This window comes from Eublepharis macularius, chromosome 7 (assembly GCF_028583425.1).
Source record: "Eublepharis macularius isolate TG4126 chromosome 7, MPM_Emac_v1.0, whole genome shotgun sequence".
Taxonomy (NCBI): domain Eukaryota; kingdom Metazoa; phylum Chordata; class Lepidosauria; order Squamata; family Eublepharidae; genus Eublepharis; species Eublepharis macularius.
Genome location: NC_072796.1, coordinates 16058494 through 16077667, shown reverse-complemented (window position 1 = coordinate 16077667; position 19174 = coordinate 16058494). Strand labels below are relative to the sequence as shown.

General features: G+C 45.5%; 2 protein-coding genes across 3 annotated transcripts in view; one reads left to right on the top strand and one right to left on the bottom strand.

The window, feature by feature from the left end:
* The window catches only part of CTNNAL1 (catenin alpha like 1), a 76309-nt gene extending 62973 nt beyond the window's left edge, over window positions 1-13336 (top strand). The window contains exons 12-19 of one of the 2 annotated variants that reach the window (XM_054984379.1): window positions 4124-4161; window positions 4837-4887; window positions 5002-5156; window positions 6683-6731; window positions 7834-7890; window positions 7991-8113; window positions 10502-10585; window positions 10674-13336. In XM_054984379.1, the coding sequence (XP_054840354.1) occupies window positions 4124-4161; window positions 4837-4887; window positions 5002-5156; window positions 6683-6731; window positions 7834-7890; window positions 7991-8113; window positions 10502-10585; window positions 10674-10844 (728 nt within the window). In that variant the 3' untranslated portion in view covers window positions 10845-13336. The remainder of the gene's footprint in view (window positions 1-4123; window positions 4162-4836; window positions 4888-5001; window positions 5157-6682; window positions 6732-7833; window positions 7891-7990; window positions 8114-10501; window positions 10586-10673) is intronic. The other variant, XM_054984378.1, reaches the window with a different exon arrangement.
* On the bottom strand, window positions 12834-18880 carry ABITRAM (actin binding transcription modulator). The gene is made up of 6 exons (XM_054984381.1): window positions 18781-18880; window positions 17157-17208; window positions 15022-15151; window positions 13667-13743; window positions 13511-13580; window positions 12834-13419 (listed from the first exon to the last, which is right to left on the bottom strand). Exons 1-6 carry the CDS (start codon window positions 18866-18868, stop codon window positions 13291-13293), a joined length of 546 nt encoding a protein of 181 aa, XP_054840356.1. The 5' UTR covers window positions 18869-18880; the 3' UTR covers window positions 12834-13290.
* Between the last annotated feature and the right edge of the window lie 294 nt (window positions 18881-19174).

Here is a 19174-nt window from a genome sequence, read left to right as displayed (position 1 = left end):
TCTTGTAGAAAGATACAGTCAGAGGTTTTTAAATAATTGATAAAGTCAGGGTCATTGGCTTTCTTCTTCCAGCCAGTAATATTCCAAGAAATAAGGCAAACTGTTTTAGCTAGTCAGTCCGATGAAATCTGGTCCAATTTCCCTGTAGAGTCATTGAAAATCCATCCATTCTTTGTTCCAAGATTATTCTCGATTTGATGATGACTTACATTGTTTTTGTTAGCTTCTCTCCATGGCATTACCAGGTGGTCTGGTTTCTTAGGAATATTTCCATTGTGTATGGGTACCAGCAGAGATTCCACATAAGGGCTGTCAGTCTTAGGAGAGGGAATTGGGAAGGAGATCTCAGCCTAATCTGTTGATTTTAAAGGATTAGTTACAGTATTCAGTAGTCTGTTCCTTCAGTCTGCCCGTGATTGCTAGTTGGTAAACGTGTGAAGGATTATAACAATTCTTCCTCCGCTGAGTAAGAAACACTAACTTCTGTGTTTGAAAATGGCTGGGTAGAAAAATAAACTTGAGTCCTCCTACTTGATTTCTCTTTGATGATAACACCAATCTCCATCCCTGGGCCCAGCGTGGCTTTTGAGTAGCAAGCAGCGGCTGCTATCCGTTTCTCAATCTGAATGTTAAATTGGATTTTTGAAGAACGAAAGAGTGCACCGGGACAGAGCAAAACATTTCTCTCCCTGGACTGATTCTGGATTGCTAAGCACTCGCTGCATCACAAAACTGCCCTCACCATCTCCTTTAATGTGAAACATTCTGGAAGTGTAACAAGTACAAATATTCGTAACTTCTTTGACGGAGTTAAGGTTGCGGTTAGCCATTTCTGCGCGTTCCTGCTTGGAAGATGGCTGAGCCCATCCCACCGAAGAGAGAATGTTTAGTGGGCTAGTTCCCCTCCAGTGTGCCCCTTAATTTACAAATTTTTATATTTTTTACACTAATGTGATTTTAAAAAATGTCACTATAAAAATTCTGGGTTTGATACCGGGACTGTGATGGAAAGCAAAGGTGTGTTTTTATTAATGTTTGTGAAAGGAATGCCCTCTGTTTTTAATGATGACTGTCAACTGAGGAGCAATCCCAAATGTGCTGGACACTTTCTAATAAACCAAGTGTATTTTTACAATGAACCGTCTGGCTCAAATTTAATTTCTGAGTTTCATGGGTGAAGCTGGAGCACAGTTAGTTTTATTCTAGCGCCTCCCTTGTTGTGCCGAATCACCTCACGGCTTTTCCCTCTGCCATATCTACTCCATGCTTGGCCCTCTTCCTTCCTTTTGGCATACATTTTGCCTTTTCTTTGCAACATCTTCATTCCTTAGCCTTTCACGGACAGAAGCTGGGAGTGAAGGAAATGGGACGTTCAGCATTCCTAGAGCTGAAGCTTTTATGCATTTTCTCTGGGAGCCTTTGGGGCATGGCCAGTGTTGGAAACGGGACGTGGGACTGGAGGGAGTTTTTGTCTGGCTCTGTTTGGCTATGACAGTGGCTCGTAACTGTTCTGGCTCAGTTTGAAGTCTTCCTTCAGCCTGTGGCAAAGGAGTTGTTTCCATTGGTGGAAGCCTCGTTAGGCTGAAGGAAGCCAGTGTGGTATAGTGGCTTCCGTGCTGGATTAAGATCTTGGAGATCCAGGTTCAAATCTCCACTCTGCCACGGAAGCTCGCTGGGCAACTTTGGTCCAGTCACATACTCTCAGCCTAACCTACCTCACAAAGTTGTTGTGAGCAGGGCTTTTTTTCTGGGAAAAGAGGTGGTGGAACTCAGTGGGTTGTCCTCAGTGAAAATGGTCACATGGCTGGTGGCCATGGCGTGGTCGCCATGGCGCCAAGGTCGCCATGGCGCGGAGGGCAATCTAAACTCCCCTCTGTCTGGAGATCAGGGGGCGGGGCCACCAGCCATGTGGTTGTTTTCAAGAGGTTCCAGAACTCCGTTTCACTGCATTCCTGCTGAAAAAAAGCCCTGGTTGTGAGGATAAATGGAGGACAGGAGAATGATGTCAGCTGCTTATGGTCCCCATTGGGGAGACGGGTGGGGTATAAATGAAGTAAATAAATATTTACACTTTGGTGAGCAGAGAGGCAGGATACAAGTGAATGTATTTATCTGCCACCCTAGCCGTGCTACACTATGTTGGGCTGCTTTCCTGAACCTGACCCATATGATTTGGGGTATTCAAAACATCGGCCCAGTAAACAAAACTGTTGTCTCATTCCTTGGTGAGACCAAGATCGCTCCTGAAACTTTGACCTGGTTTAGATACACTTGCTGGAGAGCTGGGAGCCCCCCCCCCCTGCAAATAATGCCACAGATGAGGTTGATTCTTTTTGATGAGGATGAATTGTGCATATCGAACTTCCCAAGACAATGCCTGTTTCACACCTGGCGTTTCCGGTATGGAGAGGGAGGGGATCATTGCAGCCATGTAATTCTGCTGAATTCTGTGTCTCAACCAGGCCAGTATTTTAAAAAATTCCTCAATACTGAACTACTTCCCTATCAACTGCTAAAACCTCTGAGTTGGAAGTTTTCTAGCATACTAACACGCTTTCTGATTTCCTTGATCTGTCTCTCAAATGCAGTTTTTGAAGCCTCTTGAGGAAATGACATTTAATGGATCTGGCTGTCAGACCTGTCCACTTTGTCATGGCGTAGGTGGTCAGGTGGAAGCAGAGGCAAAATAACAAGTCTTGAGAGATTCCCAGATCCCCTAGCCCACCTGGAGGCCATCAGAATCCCTTGAATAGTGCCCCAGTGGTTTGGGGGAGCTGGTGAACCATCCCTCCTTGTAAACTACTGAGGTAAGGGAGGAAAGAGACCTAGGCCAGCTCGTAATCCATGCAGGCAGCTGCAGAAATGGATTTAAGCTGCCAAACTGCATTTCTGAGACTGCCAGAGTGTGGTTTGGGTTCTAACGGATGGCTAATGCAGATGGTGTTTTCGACACAATCTGACCTGAGCCATAGTCTTATGTTCTTGTGAGAAGGATTATTCTGATGCTATGCTACCCATGCCACAATCCAGCCACAATCAAGTGTTTCAAAGTAATGTCAATTTCATTAAAGGAGACTTAAGCGTGAGCTTAGCTCTACGTATTTTAACATCATATAAATTTCATTAAGAAATCCTAAACAGAGTTAGACCAGTCTAAGCCCTTTGAAATCAATAGGCATAGACTGGAGTAACTCTGCTTAGGATTTTACTGTAAGAGTTAGCCTAGCTCTTTTCCTAATATTGAAATCAACGGAACTTAGAAAGTGCTTCATTTGGGCTGGATCCTGCCTGAAATATTCCTCTGCCTGGCAGAGGCTGAGTGGGGCTGGAGTGTTCCCCCACCCAGCAGAGGCCCAATCCTGGCTGTTTTGGGCCCATTTTGGCCATTTGGGGCCCATTTTGGACCAATTTGGGCCTGAAAAGGCCAAGATCAGGCCTCTGACAGGCGGGAGAACACTCCGTTGCCCAGCAGCGGCCCAATTCTGGCTGTTTTGGGCCCAATCCTGGCCATTTTGGGCCCAGTTCGGGCCCGACATGGCAAGGATTGGGCTTCTGTCAGGCGGGGGAACACTCCCATGGCTGACAGTGACTCATTCCTGGCCGTTTCAGGCCCGTTTCGGGTCCGAAATGGCCAGGACCAGGGGAGCAGTTTTGAGAACTGCCAGAGCACTGTTCCGGAGCATTCCAGCAGAAAAAAAGACCTGGTACAAATAGAGAGTGAAAAAGACTCAGCCAGGGGTCTCCTCAGCTGAGATGAAATTTGAACTAAGGACTTCACAGTTCATCCTCTTAACTGCCAAGCAAGCTCTCATGATGACCTCCTTTCCCCTGTCAAACCATTCCCCTTCCTTGGGCATTTAAAAAGGGAGTGCGAATTTTTAGGGAGAGGGGTTTCTATTCAGCTTTCTCAATCTTCAGGTCTTCTAAGCAGTAGCCAGCTCTCCCCCTTTTTACTGAAAACACATGGCAGAGCAATCCTGTATGATCTATGAAGAAGAATCACCGCAGGTAGGTGACCTTGATTAAGGATATGATAAAGTCGAAAGAAACAAAGCAAGAAGTTCAATTGCATAACAGGAATGTGTGTGACCAATTTTGCTGTAAATGTGTGTGTCATTCATAGGAGAGAAGCGTGCATACCTGTCTCTGCCCAGACCAGGGGTAAGTTGACCTTTTTTAGTGGTCTTTTACATGTTATAGGCAGAGAACTTGCTCCTTTCTACCTCCTCCTCTGCATTTACCAGCCTGTCTTGTCTCAGTGCCAGCAGAAGAATGTCAGAATTGTATATCTTTGAGAGCGAAATCTGTCGGTATTTGCTCTCCAAATCATAATAAAATGTGGATAAGCACCTACAAAACCCCAGTCAGTGCCACTCGTTTCCTGCAAGAATCATTCTTTGTGAAACTGAGGCTTGTTCAGACTTGTGAAGCGGAAATCCCTGAGCCCTCTGTTCCATTTTATATCTGACTTACCCTGTTCTCTACTTAGTTTTTTAAAAAAATAACATAGACTTCATCTCACTCAAAACTGAGGATACAAATAATGCTGCGCCTGGGGGATAGGGGACCCCCGAGGAATGCAGCAGGAAGGGGGAAATCAGTGGAAATCGCCAATGTCATCTAGCTCCAACCCATCACACCGCAGCAGAATCAGTGTACAGAGCAACCTATATGCTACTTTCTGTTATTTTCCCACATTTAAGATTTGCTGGCTAAAAACTGTCTCCGTTTCCCCACCTTATCTTTGGTGCATGGGAAGTGGGATCGGAAGGGACATATTCACACTGACACCAAATGCTCTTTGATCAACTTTTGTTTTGATCTTTTTCTCAACAGAAGCATAATGCAAATTTGAAGGCCTTAAAGCCAGTACGATTTGATGGTGAGGTCAGTACTTTTCCTTAGTCTCCTGATAAATGTTTCGTGTTTTGATAGCCTCGATGGCACATTGTGAACTAAAACGAATGGCGGCCATATGGCATGTATGCCTGTCACTTGCAGGAACAAGCAAAACTTGGGAAATCAGGCTTTGAATTGCATAAGTTGACCTTGCGTGTTGACTCGGAGATGGAGAAATGGGATGACCCAGAAAATGAAATTGTGCGGCATGGACAGTGCTTATCCAGCATGGCATATTCCATGTACTTATTTACAAGGTAATGATACAGACTTTGAAGAAAATGTTATCTTTGTTCCATTTGCTTTTTCTCCATTTATCTCCTCCACTTCCAAAATCTAGGTTGTAAATTCCTTGAGGCCATGTCTTCCTTTCCATTTGTTTTAGACTCAGACAAGTCATTTACACAAAAATGTGCGGCCAACACTGAAAATGGCAACTGTTTAACTCCCCTTGCCCTCTCTGTAGTTAGAACTACATAACATATCTTGTGTTGTGATCCTGGCCCTGATTCACATTGTTGGCTGCTGGGAGGAGAGAGAAGGTTGGGTGTTTGCAAGACTTACTGAACATTTCAAGTGGGGCACTAAATGCAAAGTTGCCATTTTCAGTTGTATGTGTTATCTGCCATCAAGTCTCTTCCAGCTTATGGCCATGCTATAAATTAACAACTTCCAAAATGTCCTACCATTGACAACGTTGCTCAGATTTTGCAAACTAGAAGCTATGGCTTTCTTTACTGTATAAATCCATGTCATGTTGTGTCTTTTGCTGATGTGGCAAAATACAGGCAATTTTCTGCCGGTCTGGACCGTCTGCAGAAGCAAGCCAGCTGGTGGCTTGGGGCAACATGATTTAGAAGCATAAGTAACGTACTGTGGCATCTCAGGATCTGTCGCAGTGTTTCAGAGAATGCTGGGGTACAGCCACTGAATTGTGCAGGGCCATGCACAGTCCAGTGGTTTCATCCCCCCCCCCCCATCTTCTACAACCTTGTGGGAGATTTGGGGAAGCCTGAATCCCTCACTTTTTAAAATGTGCATACCACTTAATTTTGCATCGGAGAGGCATCATCAAAGTCCAAGAAATATTTTAACATGAGTTGGGAAATTTACTGTCATCATCTTCAGAACATTAATGAGTTGGGAAAAATTAAGTTTCAGGTGGGTAGCCGTGTTAGTCTGTACTAGCAATTCCAGTAGCAATTCCAGTAGCACTTTAAAGACAATGTTTTCCAGGGTATAAGCTTTGTTGAGTCAAAACTAACTTGGTCAGTATCTGACAAGTGAGTTTTTACTCACCAAAGCTTATACCCCAGAAAATGTTGTTAGTCTTTAAGGGAAAACTAAATAATTGTCGTTACACCTATTGTCCATTTTTTTGTCATTTGTACGCTCATCTCATTCGTAACCACTTTCAGGTTACATAATCAAGCTTTCCTTTTTGAGTGTGGGATATATACAGTCCAAAGCAATGCATGTTTCCTTGGAAGCAAGACCTGCTGACTACAATGGGCTTACTCTCCGAGTAAGGAAGCAAATGTCATACGCAGGATAGCAACCCAAATAATTTCAGCTCTGCTTACTCTTTTCTGATCGCTTGTAACAATCACACTCTAGTCAATAAGATAACTTTTGCCCTCTTCCTAGAAAAGCTTTTTATGAACCACTTCAGCTTCCATGTTGTCTACATTTTTTTGCTATTGCACACCCAGTCTTGGGATTTGTAGCTGAAACTGTGTTCATGCTGTTGATGGGATTATTTCTCTCTTTTCCCCCCATTTAGAGGGGAAGGGCTTCTCAAAACTACTCAGGATTTATTTCAACAAGCAGAGGTAATGTAGCAACCAAGAGCAAGTTTGTCATTTTAAGTCTCGGCCCTAAAGCCATAGAAGGATTTGGAGTGGCAATGAAAGGGTGGCGATTCTGAATGCTCCTTGGGCAGCCCAAGAGCTACCTGACAAATCCTGCTGTGCTGGATCCAAATATTTTCCCCGATGACTCTTACAGCACTTTAGGATCAGTGTAAAATTGAAAACATTGTCACAAAGTCAGTATGAGTGTGTGGGTGGGTGTTTTATCAGCTGGATTGGAGGGAGGTGGGGCTTGCTTATTCCACTTTAATTGTTGTTGTAGAGTATCCCCCCCCCCCCAAACACACACACTTGTGAACTGGTCATATGGTGGAGATGGTGTACCCACAAACACCTCTTCCAAAGAAGGCCTTGTGAGCTATTCTTAACAGTAGAATAACAACATTCACTTCAGGACAACTTAATGCCCACTCAGAGTGGTTTACAAAGTATGTTACCATTATCCCCACAACAATAATCACCCGGTGAGGTGGGTGGGACTGAGAGCGCTCCAGAGAGCCGTGACTAGCCCAAGGTCACCCAGCTGGCTTCAAGCGAAGGAGTGGGGAATCAAACCCGGCTCTTCAGATTAGAGTCCTGCCGCTCTTAACCACTACACCAAACTGGCTGTCTAGAGAACTTCTTTGTAACGGGATCATTCTTTGCCTATAAGCCTGAATTAGCTGTGGAAGGAAGGAAGTGGAGTGTGATTGGGTAGTGAGGCATGTATGTATGTGTGGCGGGTGGGGCTACTACCACAAATAATGAAGTTGTTGCTCCCAGATATTTTTTACAAGTGAGCTCCCTAGTACATGGCTGGCCTGTCTGTGACCCTCCTCCCCGCCCCCCAGCAGAATGTAGCCCATCAGTTTGGAGGGTTAGCCCAACAGGGGCTCCTGACCCCCTAAATGTCTTGCCTGCTGGGGGCTGGGGAAAAGTGAGGACTGGCAAACATGCCTTGAAAGCTGCATTGGGGTTGTGGGTCAAAATTGTGCAGGCCTGCAGTGCCTTGTTGGGGAGGATTGGGGTTGGGAGCTGCAGTCTTGCTCCATTTTTCCATTTTGCCTTTTCCTCCCCATCGTAGGCCTTTGCGACTGAAGGATCAAAGCTTGTTTCAGCACTCCTCGCATTTTCCAACCAGGTACTACAGCCAAATCCTGCCTATTTTTGTTTCTCTGAGCTTAAAACTAGTGTGTGGCTTTTCCCTCATTTGTAGACTTTTCCCTTTGTTTCCTTTTCAGTTAGAGGATGACGACAAACCGTTGCTTCTGCAGGAGATCGAGAAAATGGTCCCTGCATATCAGCAGCTTCAGGTAACAGCTAAAGCCCACGTGCAGGGGAAATCATCTGCCATTTTTATGAAGGTGAGACGTTTTAATAAAGCATTATTCTGGGAAACAGTTTTGCGTCTTGTTTTTGTCATCTGTTACTCCAGCAAACCTAATTAGTCCCGTGTGTTGAGTTTGGAGGGTGTTCCTTTCTGAAGCTAAAGAAGTCTCAGCCTAGTCAGCATCCTGGGAGACCCCCGATAGATATGTTTGCCATTCACAAGACCAAGCCACCTGGTCCTCTACATTCATATATAATGTAATCAGGGCTTTTTTTCTGGGGAAAGAGGTGGTGGAACTCAGTGGGTTGCCCTCGGAGAAAATGGTCACATGGCTGGTGGCCCCGCCCCCTGATCTCCAGACAGAGGGAGATCAGGGGGCGGGGCCACCGGCCATGTGACCATTTTCAAGAGGTTCCGGAACTCCGTTCCACGCGTCCCTGCTGAAAAAAAGCCCTGAATGTAATCCCGAGGGTCATTTCTCTCCTGGAAGGAGGGGAATATTCTACAGAAGGTGCTTAGCTCTTCCCTCCTCCTCTGCTTTCCCCAGCGGCTTCCTCTTTCTCCCCATCCTGCATGTTTTTATGCTATTGTTAAATATTTATATATACATTATAAATACTGTTTTAATGTTTTAAATGCTCTTACGTCTGTTGTTTACTGCTTTGGGGGGGGCTCTGTTTGGGAGGAAAGGTGGCATAGAAATGTTTTAAATAAACACATTCCAGTTCTGCCGATAGAAAGCCCTTCTGTCAGCAGATATTTAACCGAGGATCCAAGCGGGGGCCTTGGACTGCTTCCATAAGATAGGCACGCAGACTGGCATCCAGCTAAATCCAGTTAACCTTTCACCTTTGGTGACTGAACCGACCCAAGCTATTCCTGGATGTAGGGTTGCCAAGTCCAGATTGAGAAATTCCTGGAGATTTTGGGGGTAGATGCCCGAGAGGGTGGGGTTTGGGGAGGGGAGAAGCCTCAGAATGGTGCAATACTATAGAGTTCACCCAGTTGTAATTCCAGTTGCAATACCATAGAGTTCACCCAGTTGTAATTCCAGGAGATCTCCAGCTACCACTTGGAGGCTGGCAATCCTACCTGGATTCACACACACACACACACCCCGAGGAGCAGCATTTCAGGGGGTGTTTGGGTCTGCTGCTGGAGGGGGAATTGGGTGAAAATCACCCCATCCTACCCACCCCCGCAAGAACTCTAGGCAGGATCCAAGCCATTGTTTGTTTTTTAAAAAGTAGGATAATATTTTTAAAATACAATAAATAAATAAAATGTTGAGGCAGTGTGCCAAATTTCAAAAATAAAATGTGACCCGCCCCCGCAGGGTAAAGACGATGCATTGGGGAGGGCATGAAAAGAAAAGAAGGGTCGGTCAGGGAAGCCCAGGGACACAGAGCCTTGAGGAGGAGCTCGAATATAAAAACTGACCACGATGTTGCACACGAGCCTCTTCCTTTTCAAAGCACAGGGACAGGCCTGGCTGGTTGACTGGCATTGGGGGTTCCATTTGTTTGACGAAGATCAGTTCAATGACATTGGTTGCTTTCCAGCTTTGATGAAGGCGCCTTTCTCAAAAACAGGGAGTGGCAGGCTATCCTTAGAGCCTGTGGCTTGATTATTTTCTGTCCCCTTCAGTAAGCTCCCTGAACAAACAATGCGCACATCTCCAGTGTTGAACCGTTCAGTCCGTCAGTTAAAAGCCAGTGTTAACTGACTAAAGATCTTCAACCATCTGCCTTTTTAGGACACAATCCAGCAGAAAGAAGACGATGCCGATGAGTCACAGCTGATTCATGGCAACCCCAACCATGGGTTGTTCAAGGCAAGAGAGGAGCAGAGGTGGTTTGCCATTAGTTTCCTCTGTGGAGTAACCCTAGTCTTCCTTGGTAGTCTCTCATTCAAGTACTGACCATAGCCACCCCTGCTTAGGCTCACAAAAAGCTCATTTAAGCATACTCGAGCTGAGCAAGTGTACTGTCATGCTGGTGTGATGCTCTCATTCATTCCAACAAGGCTTGTGCAACGCTCCTCACTGCCTTGCACTCTCCATTACTGAAAAGCAAAAAAGAACAGCTTGGAAGGGCAGGTGAAGTTGCCCTATACTGAGTCAAAAGCTATTGGCCTAGGACAGTCTGCGTTGTCTGCTCGGACTGGCAGCAGTTCTTCGGGGTTTCAGGTAGAGAGGTCTTTCACAATACCGAACTCGAGGTGCCAGGAATTAAACCCGGGACTTTCTAGATGCAAAGCAGATGCTCTGGCATTGAGCCAGGGTCCCACTTGAGCTGGATAGAGCAGGCCAAAGAGAATTGCCAGGGGTGTTGAGCAAATGACTGTACTTAAAAAAAAATATTGAAATGTCTGCCGTGAAAAGGATTGCCAAGCTTGATGCTTTGACTTGTTCTGTACTTAGGTGGATACCTGCATTCAAAAAGCCAAGCATGTCCTGAATCTACTGGCCCAAGTACTCTCCCTAAGCTGCAAGCTGCTGAGAAAAGTGAGTGGGATGCATGTACATGTAACAAGATGCATCAGTTTCTGGCTGAGAGTCCACTTTGACTTCTTCTAAAACACCTTTCTTGCAGCACAGGGCAGGAAACGGCTACCTTAGAGGGCACCGTCCTTGGAGAGAAAATGGCCTCCACGCCGTTGCGAAAGACAGCAGCAGCCCGGCCGGGAGAAGCGACTCCTTTGGAATCAAGTCCTTGGAGCAACACGTAGCGAACCTCACATTTCTGGAGAACCAACAATACTAAGGCCTTGATTGGGAAACGGAGATTTCCATATGGGAGTTGTGCACTAAGCCCCTCCTAATTGCTTTCTTTTGAAAGGTGAACCCGGGTTAGAAAAAAAGCTCTTGTAACCTTTTCACATCTAATAGATGTCACGGTACTTTGCGGTTAACAAAAGCAATAGTCAGCTTTAATGGCTGCATATTTTTGTAAGGGGGATACATTTCTTTGTTCAGTTATTAATACTGCTATTTTTGTAATCATGTACATTTGTGAATGTCTTGTTCTTCTGCCCCAAAGATGCTGCTACGGATGCTCATGCACAGGAGTGGGATAGTCTTGGCTATACTACATGGCAGGGCTGTTTTTCTGGGGAAAGAGGTGGTGGAACTCAGTGGGTTGCCCTCAGAGAAAATGGTCACATGGCCGGTGGCCAGTGGAGGGCAATCTCAACTCCCCTCTGTCTGGAGATCGGGGGCGGGGCCACCGGCCATGTGACCATTTTCAAGAGGTTCCAGAACTCCGTTCCACCGTGTTCCAGCTGAAAAAAAGCCCTGCTACATGGAAAGCTACTGGTATTTTGTTGTCGAGTGTGATTCTAGGCCCCCACACCTACCTAATTTTTCTTGAAGGCTGCTTTAAAAAAGGGAGTAATAGGGAAGGGCAAGTCTCGCCCCCTTCTTCATAAGAGTGGCATGCCAACACGTTCTGTTGCCACCTGTAGGTGGACAGCTAGGGAGGAGTCAGACGATACCTCTTAAGAGCTGGATTTGGGCAAGGGGCTTCTCACTGCCGCCCCTTCTTCAGGATCCGTTAACTGATTACAAGAAAGCTTTAATGAGAGCCTTGTTGGATGCCTCCCCTTTTAGAAATACATTTGCCAACTACTTTAAGCTAAAATGAAAAACATTAGTAGCGTAGATGAAGCCTGTTACGATGAACAGCTTATTTTATTCTTTTTTTTTTAATATTATGCACACTTTTATACGAGTAGAATTTTTACGGGATGATCCACGCAAGCTGATTCAGAAGGAAGTCTAAGTGGGGTCAGCATGCTTAGGATTGCAGCCTTAAAAATTGTGGCATCACAAGGTTCAAAGGCAGTTTTTCCTATTTAAAGTTTGTAATTCCATTTTGAACAGTTTGTAGTAGTTCGAAGCCAGTTGCTACAAAGAGGGCATTACTTGATTCGTAGATGCTAAAAATACTTCAAGCTTGTTTCAAATGGGTACTTGCTGTACTAATTGAAATGTCATTCAGCTCATGTGCACAGGTCCTGAATTTCACTGTTACAGTCCTAGCATCTTAACAATTTGGAGAACTGTAAGCAGACAACTCTTAGAAATTTGATGGCAATAGTAAAGTGCCTGCATGGTTCTGAAGCCCACCTTATGACACACATGATTTTGAGCTGTAGCAAAAATCTTGTTTGCCTCCGAGATGCATAATGGGCACTATTTGGAAGTGGGGGAGGGGGAGTGGCAGGCGGGCACTTAACCATTCTCTCCACTTGCTATAAAAGACTAGTCTGCCCATTTAAGTGAAGGGCAGCCATTGGGGTTATAGTTAAACACATCTCCTTGTTCAACGTTTCCCCTTCCCCATGTCTCCCCGTAGCTTTTCATCTGAGGCCAACACACAATTGAAAATCATGGGTTGGGTCCATCAGAGAATTTCCCCCCCTTTGGCTCCCCCTGTTCATAGCGGGGGGAGGGGGGGCAGTATCCCATTTCCACCAGAAACAATATTTCAGGGGGCATTTGTGGCTGCAGTAAAACAGAAGAGACATGGTGATACGTTCTGTTGGTGGAAGATTTCTGTGGATAGAAATTGCTGCTGGATCCAAGCCCCACTGTTTCGCCCGTGAATGTCTGGTTCTCCCGATGGATCCAGCGTGGCTGGAGCTGGGTGTATGCTTTAGCCATTTAATGTCTTCATGGTAACGAAATTGCCATGGTAGTTCATTTTTAGTTTTCACTTAATAAAGAATGAACACACTGTACTAATGAAATATGGATCTTTTTAAAAGCCTTTATTGACATTAAAATCTTTTAATGTTTAAAAGGAGCAGGATAGTATTTCAGCACTGGCCGTGTACTTTCGTGCAGTACATAAGGGCACGATCAAGCTACAGTTTAGGGTTTGGACATCGGATTAACATTTGATGGTGGTGTTCAATCCTGCGCATGCTTACTTAAAAGCTTACCCCCCCCTCCCCCTTATGTTTTTAGGACTGCGGCCTTAAACATGAGCTTGACATTCAGTAAATGGTTCAGTTTGCTCTGTCTGGTGAAAATGAGAAGCTTTTCAATCTTGTTGTGATAATAAATTGAAGAATTCCTTATTCAGTCGCTGTTGTCCGCAAAAGTCACTTTGTCTTGGGATATACTGGAAGCTGCCCTAAGCATTTCAACTATCAAATATTTAGTTCTCATTGTATGTATTTTCTGCTGTTTGTAGAAGTAGTTCATCACAGTGTACAATTAAAACGTTTTGACAAAACCTCTTCATACTCTTTCCGTGTCAAAAGCCCCTGAGTTACACTCTTGCTTTCTTCAAACTTTGGTAGAACAACTGCAATATATCCCTCTGAGTAAGGCTAAAAAGGGGGAGGAAAAAACAAAAGTGAAAACCAAGTATTAGTGTGTGTGTGGGGGGGGGGGGTCTGATACCCAGTTAGCAAGGCTTACCTTTTGCTGTAGGAGGGACGGGTTGTCGAGAATGCTTTCGTTCACTTCTATCAATCTCCCTCTTATGCAGCTGTAAAGAATCTCCAGTTTAGTAAAAGCAGAAAGAACCAAAAAAAAAATCACAGAAGCAAAACTCTTACTGACTTGCTTTCCTACCTGTATATGGTATATTCCTCCCCATCAGAACAGAAAATGCGACACAGAGGAGCAAGTTCTGTCAGAAACTGAGCGCCCTGGATGGGAAAAGAGTATTCAGTATAAAAGAGGGTTATAAGCTGACTAATTTCAGCTACCAGTGCAAGTTCTCCAAGATTTAATTCGGGGAACAAACATCTCTGAACAAAGATGGGAATCGTGCTGTGGATTACTGATTCCCATCTTTTCCTTCCTTCCTCCCTTTTGGCCAGAGCCAACTTAGGCATAGCTCATGGACAGCATAATGGGTTTTAAATAGAAGGAAACCAATATCGAAGCCCCGGTCCATGCACGAATCTCATTAGGCTGGCCTTAGGTACCTCAGTAAGCACCTGATTGACTTTGCAGGATAATACGATACATCGTAATATGCCTCAAGCCCTCAAAATAGGAGAGAGGGGAATTCAAAAATGAGCAATTGGTTGCTGACAAGACCTTTACTTGATCTGTGGCTCAAATCAATTGACACTGAAGTGTCTGAGAGGGCAGTCCCAAAGATTTTGGCAACCCTGAGCTGTAAGTTAGCAACTAGCAGCCCATGAGCTGCCTTCAGGCTCTCCAAGCTACCACAAAGCTCAGAGCAAGTGAGCAAGCAAGGCACATCGCTGGCTAAAATCCAGCAGCAATGCCATGTTAGTCTTGGAACAAACAGAACAAACGGCAGTCTTGAGGTACCTTAAAAGACTTGCACATTTGTGTAACTGTCTGCCTTGGTCTACACTGCAACTTGCCTCACCTAGCAGAAAGGAAAAAGAACGGTCACCTTACCTATTGCTAGTTTGTCCCGATCTCTCATCTCCCCAACCCTTGTCTTTTGCCTGGTGGGAAAGAAGTGTCCAGTGCCTCTTTCTCCATCAGGAAGGTGAAGGGGAAACTTCAGACCCATTCAACCAACTCACAGGAGAGACCTTCCACTCATGAATGCACTCTGATCTCTCTTCTCCTGCCCTGGTTTGCATTGAGTAACAAAAAAGAAAAGGGCCTTCAAAGCAGCCTGCTGGTAAAAAGACTTGCCACCCAGTGGCATATGCCACCTTCAGTTTTTTCTAGATGGCAGAACAAATGACCCCTTGCCCCCCTAGTTGCAGACAGTTCCTTAAAGAAAATCTAGCCCCTTGGTGCAGATAGCCAGTCATGAATTTAAAATACGATCAGAGCAGGCAAAACTAGCATTTAAAAAAGCATGCTAGGCATTATCCTTGATAAGCAGGAGTAGCCAAGTTAGTCTATTGCAGAAAAACAAGACAGAAGTCCAGTGGCGCCCTGCTTAGCAAGGCCTGGCTCTTCAGCCGTGTTAAGAATGGAGTAAGCCATACCCGTTTTGACTTTCCAGAGACTTTATTCTGCAGCCTGCTACAGTTGGCGCTGATCTGGTAGCTAATTCTCTCAATTGCTTTTCCCTTTTGTAAAAGTGGATGGGCATCTGCTAGAGTAATGACACAAATTCTACAAGAAAAGAAATAAAACCGTTATCCACTTAAGCCCCCTTTCAGGAATCCATCCAATCTTGCATAGTTAAGGTAACAAATTCAGTGCACAGCCTTCATCAGGCAAGTCATGCTGCCTCATGCATATGCTATTCTGGAAAAGCCAGTGTGCTTTACACCACAGCTAGTTCAGAGAAGCACAAAACTGAGCCGGAAGAAATATAATGTGCTGACACATTTAAAAAATGGCAGAGTGGCATCAACAGAGCCCTGCCTATTTTAGCTGAAGAAGTACAGTCAATTTCAGCTCAACAGTCAAACACTGAGATGAAGCTGCGATGTGTATTTGGATCTGCATATGATTTTACACCCAGCGAGCAATAGGCTTGTTTAAGACAGCTTAGACCAGTGGGTCACTTTAGTTGGATCAACAACAGGACAAGTGGCTTCTGAATGCAGCTATATGAAATAACACCAAACACATTTTTGCTGGATCAGGCTTTGTACACCTGTATTCCGTCTCGTCTCCCTAACGGCAGTCTGCCTCTGATTGCTCACGAGCAGCATATACATAGAAATTTATGGGGTAGGACAGGAGACCCCCAAACCCCAACTTCTTTGAGCCTCTGGGCATGTTTGGAATTTTAGGAGGGCGTGGTGAATGCTACTACAGAAGCAGTCTCCACAGGAAACAGCCAAACCCAAAACGGCTTCCGCAGGAGGCAGAGCTAAATGTATTACTCCATTACTCCTGGAAAGAAGGAAAGCCTGAAGAGGGAATGGAACCACGCACTAACGAAGGAAATTCTTGGCGGTTTACCAGCCCTCTTCCAGTAGGTATCTCTTCCGTTTGAATAAAGTCAGCCAATAACAAGTCCTGATTTACAGTCAGCCCACCCACTTTCTAAAAGGCTCAGTGGGCACTAAGGAAAGCACTGGTAGGTGCTATGGCACCCATAGGCACCACATTGGGGAACCTTGGGGTAAGGTTTGAAGGTTACAGGGTAATTGACTTCATTAATGTTGAAGCCATGAAGTATGAAGTTGTAGAAGACAGGAAGCAAAGTCCCCCCTTCTCTGGATCAATGTTAACCCCACTATCTGTTAAGAGTTTTTGGGATAAATGTGTACCCTGGTTCTGATAATGGGGGCTTAACTTCAGTCATGCAACTGAGCCCTGAAATAACCAGCTTAAAACACCATTTTCCTCCATTTTAGCCTGACAACAACCTTGTGAGGTGGGTTAGGCTGAAGCTCCCAGGCCACACAGGGAGCTTCAATGGCACGGGGGATTTAAAACTGAGGTCCTGACACCCTGGTCTAACTGTTACATGCTACTTCTCAGCATGCAAATTTATTTTACATCTAAATCTTAGACCAACAGAACTCCGTAAGTTCTATGTTCTTTAGTCTCATTTCCTCCAGAAAGAAAGAAAGTTTAGAGGATTGTTTGAATTAGGCCCCAGTATTAATATTCCCACACTCTTAAAATGTATGCAGGGGGGACAGGGAGGTGGAGTTCAGGAATCGGGACCCTCAGGTATTATGTTACTCAATGGAAGAATTATTTTGATGCAGAGCTCTTTTAAAATGGGAGAAATTTCCAGCTGTCTTTATTAAAGGTATGTTATTAAAGGTATGTTATGTTATACTACATTTATACCCCACTTTTGTTCCCAATAGAGATCCAAAGTGGTTTGCAACATTCTGATCTCCTCCATTTTATGGTCACAACTCTGTGAGGTAGGTTACACTGAGAGCGTGTGACTGGCCCCAGATCACCCAGCAAGCTTCCGTGGCCGAGTGGGGATTTGAACCCGGGTCACCCAGATATGCCTGTCTAACCACTACATCAGACTGGCTCTTGTTATTCCAGCAGGAGTGTGTGTCTTCATACTGGGATTGTAAAAACATGTATTTAAGGATGCAACCTATGCCTGCCAACTTGAGAATGTGCTCCACCAAATGCAGGAGTACTTACTTCCAAATAAACATGTACAAGAATAGGCTGTAAGAATGCTTACCTGTTGGAATGCTGCAATATGCAATGGTCCTCACACGGATTACCTTTTGCATCTAGGGAAAAATAATCCATCATCACTTCTAGACCAGAAATGTATACAGGCTGGGCAAGAACACTCTTCCTCTATTAATCAGGCAATCGTACGTGCATTTACTTGGGTGTAAACCCCCCTTGCATTCTATGTTTCCTGTTATTTATAGTCTTCAGAGGCTAACAGAAGAAAAATGGTCCCATCCCAAGCAGCTTACAATAAAGTTTTTTGATGGCAGAGAAGGTGATAAATGGGAGGGGGGGAACAAATATAAACAAGCGCAGCTACACTGTTTCAGTTGGGGAGCAAGGACTGACGCATTAAGCCAAAGATAGAACTTGACAGGAGAAATTAATGTGCATGGGATTCGACTGCATGGTGGAAGTAGTTTCCACAGCCTTCCCACATGGCATCTCTTCTAGTCTGCAAAAAGGAGTCTTGTTTTGTATAAAAGATCAAATTAAAGTCGCAATTCACAGTTTGTTTATGGGGCCACAAAGCACATTCACGGACTTTCATTTTTGAAGCAAACATGGTTATGGAAGATGACAGTACCTGGTATAATAGATATGCATGCTGCTGGGGCATGAGAAGGAACATGTGTGCCCACAGTAGGGACAGTAGCATGGGCAAGGACAAGCAGGAGTCATTCCTGTAGCCAGAGGTTGTGCCCAAACCAATCATTCTAGTCTTTTCACATTCTCTGGCCCAGATACGGGGAGCCAAAAGCATATTTCTTTGCAAACAGCTTCAGGTAGAGTTCTAGCTGCACCGCTTCCTTTTATGACTGACTTGCTCCTCCCACCATCTTTTACCTTAGAACTTAAAATTCAGGGAAGGAGCTGGCCTGTTCCTAAAACGGACTAGAACGTTAAAAGGAATGATCTGAGAAGCATTTTATTAACAATAATGTTTTGCATTTATAAAGCACATCAGAATTTTCAAAACCCTTAACTACACAACGAGTTTGCTGCCCTACCCATTCATTGTTCATCCCAAGACAAGAATCTCTTTATATGAATGAGGGAACACAACCTACTTCCAGTTTTAAGAACAAACCCAATACATTTTTTATACACTCATTTGGGTGGAAGTTCCACTGGACTTTACCTCAGCCAACCTGCCTGCCTCCCAACCCCATGCATCAGAAACAAAGCCATTTTAAAAAGTTTACATGCCAAGTTCCTTTCAAAGGTGTCGCTAAGCAGGTTCAACAGCTGCTGCGTTTTAGTCTGGAATACAGGCCGCTTTGTCAGAGCCTGCGCCTGAGGGGTTTTTAACAAGTAACAAAGCACCTGTGGCTGAAGCAGCCATTAGAAAACCTGTCCAGCAAAATGCCCTCACTATGACTGAGATCAAAGACATGAAGCCAGCCCCCCAGAGGGAAGCCCGGCTCCCCCCTTCAGTTGCGATTCCGGGAGATTCCGGGAGATCTCCAGTCACCACCTGGAGGTTGGCAAGCTCAGACCCAAAGATTGGCCCCGCAGCGGGTCGAGCCTTCTTGGGCGGCCTTCCTCAGCCGCATCACCAGACCGGCCGCTGTCCCGCCCTCAGCCAGAGAAGGGAAGCGTCGGCCGGGCCCGGGCAGGCTTACCGGGCTTGTACCAGCGGGTGAAATAGCGCTCCGTCACGCCGGGCACGGTTGCCATGACAGCCGGCCTCTCGGACCCGTCTTCCGCCATGATGCCCGAGGACGGCGGAGACCCGGAAGCACTCGCGGCTGCCGCCACGGCACTTCCGGTTTGCCCCTCTGCTGCGGCGAATGAAGCTGAGAAACGGTCGGCGGGAGAAAGGCTCCGGGGTCCGGCTAGGCCGCGGCTGCTCCTCCAGTCACTGGCTCGGGCGCGGTTTAAACAGCCGCCTTCCGCGTGGGCCCCTCAGCGTCCGCTTCTTCAGCAGCGAGGCTTCACGGGCAGACCAGCCGGCCCGTTCTCTAGAACTCCTGAATTAGAACAAAATAGAAGAGTCCAGTAGCACCACAGCTCTCG

Coding starts and splice junctions, on each gene's coding strand:
- ABITRAM (XM_054984381.1), bottom strand. CDS start 18,868: ATGGCGGAAGACGGGTCCGAGAGGCCGGCTGTCATGGCAACCGTGCCC. Junction 17,209..18,780: donor CACCCGCTGGTACAAGCCCG/GTAAGCCTGCCC, acceptor ATTTTTCCCTAG/ATGCAAAAGGTAATCCGTGT. Junction 13,581..13,666: donor GAGGAATATACCATATACAG/GTAGGAAAGCAA, acceptor GATTCTTTACAG/CTGCATAAGAGGGAGATTGA.